Source organism: Sinocyclocheilus rhinocerous, unplaced genomic scaffold, assembly GCF_001515625.1.
Source record: "Sinocyclocheilus rhinocerous isolate Xijiao unplaced genomic scaffold, SAMN03320098_v1.1 scaffold1154, whole genome shotgun sequence".
In the NCBI taxonomy this organism is placed as follows: Eukaryota; Metazoa; Chordata; class Actinopteri; order Cypriniformes; family Cyprinidae; genus Sinocyclocheilus; species Sinocyclocheilus rhinocerous.
The window spans coordinates 757,400-760,607 of record NW_015627356.1 but is presented as its reverse complement, the minus strand read 5'-3'; the positions used below and the strand labels follow the sequence as shown (position 1 = coordinate 760,607).

Genomic DNA, 3,208 nt, shown 5'->3' with positions numbered 1-3,208 from the left:
TTTATTCATTTTATTCATTTAATTTTGAGTTAACTGTTGCTTTCAGTAGGTTATTTTCTACACATTTTATTTATTTATTTTATTTTATTGTTTAAATAATATATATATATATATATACTTTATTTTTTATTTTTTTTACAGTTCTTCTACAGACTTCTTACTGTGTTCATTTGCATCCAAAATATTGGAAGTATTCTTATCCTGAAGTGATGCTTCATTTTTCTGAATCACACTGTAATCACAAAAGCAAAACTTAATATAGAAGAAGTGTTTGATATTTGATGGTATTGGTTTTTCAGTGCCTGCATGCTCATTCCTTTAAATGCTGGGAGTTTTGCACTATGTTTAGCATTTCAAGCTGTTTTGATTCATGCATAGTGGTGGAGTTCATTTTGTTTTTAATGAATCAGACAGTGTGTAATGAGTGCTCTGTGTATATTCATATTTGATGGCTTTACGAACCGTTTGAAGGCAAAGTGGTATAGTTTTAAATAGAGAGTTTGTCCTTGAAGTTTGAGGTTTGAGAGATTTTTTGAGAAATGTGTTACAGGATTCAGTAAATGAGCTTGTGTTTGTGATGTTATGACTGAATGACTTCTTATTGCGGTTTAGTTTCAATAAATGTTCTGGGTGAGCTGGAGAGTTTTGCGTTGCAGATATAAAGCATGTCTACACAGTGTTTCAAAAGAGAAGACTCCTTTAGCTTCTCTCATGCTTCGGGCTGAACTTCTCCTGTCTCTCTCTCTGTTTGTCTGCAGATGTTGTGGTTAACGGTGAGCCGTGTGACTGTGACGTGGTCGCTGACTGCAGGGTCGGAGACGCTGTGCCGTTAGAGGTGAAACTGACCAACCGCAGCAAGAGCGCTGTTGGGCCGTTCTCTCTGACCGTCGTTCCCTTCCAAGACTATCAGAACGGAGTCCAAAACTACGACCTGCAGGATGCCGTCACTTTCATCGGCTCCAACACCTTCTACATCGGCACGGTGAGCCAATGACGCACAGCGGCAGGACTCCGTCTGAGCCGGGTCACGTCCTCAACTAGCTCTCAATCACAGTCAAGGTGTTGAAGACCCACTTACATACAAGGTTCTTTCAACAGAAATCCAAATTTAGCTTCCCCCAATCATTTTGTGTCCGTTCTAAGACTCTTTGGGTGTTTTCACATTATTTTGTTTCTTTCGTGAGAGGTTTCCAAGACGTTTGGCTTATACACTAACACATTTAAACACATCTACTTATTCTTTATTAGTGTTCTTTTCCACATTGGAGTAAAGTCATCATAACTATGAAAAAAGAATAGGAGTTATGTAAAGACCAGAAATGTTAAACAAATGAAAATTCATATTTTTCTTTATTTAGTTATTCAGAAATAATTAAAAGCATAACATAGTTGACCTTTAGATGAAAATATTGTTTTCAAGAGATAAATTAATAAATTGTCACTTGTGTCCAATCTTTTAACTGGTAGCTTATGTGAAATTTTGACAGAAATATCAATATACATGTAGTGTTGCATAATATTTTTGTAATATTTCTAATACATTTTTAGATTTTAATATTTGTTACTACTACTACTGCTACTATTACAAGTAGTAGTAGTTGTAGTAGTAGTAATAATCTATTAAATGAACATTTATATATATTTTTAGTAATTTGTTTATTTATTTGTACAAACAAAATAATTACAAATATTAAATCATAAACCTTTAATTTAAAATGTTTTTAAGATAATGTGAAGCATAAATTCAGTTCCTTGTACCCCAAATGTTACCTTGTAGTGTATGTGAAATTATGACAGAAATATATAAATGCATAATATATATAATACTGCATGACAGTTTTCTAATATTTATATGTAATTTTTTATTTTATTTTGTATTACCACTATTAATAATAATAATAATCAATTACATTGAATTAAATTAAAATGTACGTGCAATTTTAATTATTGATTTATTTGTACAAACAATAATTACAAGCATTAAATCATAAACCTTTAGATTAAAAATGTTTTTAAGATAATGAGAAGCATAAATTCAGTTATAAGTGTCTGAACTTTTAACTGGTAGCTTATGTGAAATTATGTCAAATATATTTTTTAATGATACTACTGATATTATTATTATTATTATTATTATTATAAAAACATGAGGTAGATTGAATCACTAAAATGGAGCAAAGTGAGATCTATGCCCATATTAAGACCAGACACAATGAATTTTCTTTCACTCTGTTCAGTTTTTGGTCCACATGCAGCGGTCTAAGTTTGTCTCTTTTAAAGAGGATGGACTGTCTTTGCTTCTGACCACCGCAGGACATGTATGTGCGGAGTGTGTAGGTTGAAGCGCTGAAGTCAGCAGGTGTTTGAGGTGTGTGATGTTCTCGTCCGCAGGTGAACCCTACAGAGAACTCAGTGTGTGTGGGAGCCCTGCTCTTCTTATACACCGGGGATTTCTATCTGAACATCAAGTTTCAAGATGACAGCACAGCCCGCGACCTGCCGCCCGCCTGGTTCTGTCTGCCCAGCGTCCACATCAGAGCCCAGGAGCCAATCGAAGCAGCTGCCTGAGCTTCTGACCTCACAGACTCAGTAGGCCTTTGTAAAGGACCTGGGAGAGATCTGCTGTTTTTCAGACGACTACTGAGCTAATCTAGATATTTATATTGAGTCTAGAGCAAGTGCACTTCTAGTGTATGAAGCTTTTAGAGTTTGAAGATGTTCAGTTTATGCCAAATCCTCCACTTTCCGATCCGTTCTGAAGCCCTCATTCTCCTCTTTAGAGAAAGACAAACGGATGAAGAACATCTTTCAGGTAACCACTAAGTGAAAACATCTGAGGTCTTACAATTTAGTCCTGATGAAACTAACTGATGAAAATGTCTCCAGCTCATATTTCATCCCCCCAAAAAGGAAAATTTGATTTAGTTGAAGCCTTTAGTCAATTTTTTTTTTAATGACAAATAAGAACTTTTTGTCTTAAGTCTCATTACTGTAATGTGTTTGGTCTTTTTTTTTTTTTATTAGGTTGTTTTGTAATTCTCATAATTGTAAATGTTGATTCTCAGAATTATATTGCTGCAATACTGCAATATTTTTTGTTATTTTGCAATAATATGTATAACAATAATTTGACTACAGTATTTTAAAAAATAATTTATTATATTGTAATAAAATTATAAAACATAGTGATCATAGATAAAATTTAAAT

General features: G+C 33.5%; 1 protein-coding gene across 2 annotated transcripts in view; it reads left to right on the top strand.

The window, feature by feature from the left end:
• The window catches only part of trappc9 (trafficking protein particle complex subunit 9), a 235,501-nt gene extending 232,575 nt beyond the window's left edge, over window positions 1-2,926 (top strand). For both annotated transcript variants that reach the window (XM_016537066.1, XM_016537059.1), the window contains 2 exons: window positions 759-982; window positions 2,392-2,926. In XM_016537066.1, the coding sequence (XP_016392552.1) occupies window positions 759-982; window positions 2,392-2,568 (401 nt within the window). In that variant the 3' untranslated portion in view covers window positions 2,569-2,926. The remainder of the gene's footprint in view (window positions 1-758; window positions 983-2,391) is intronic.
• Window positions 2,927-3,208: the final 282 nt, after the last annotated feature.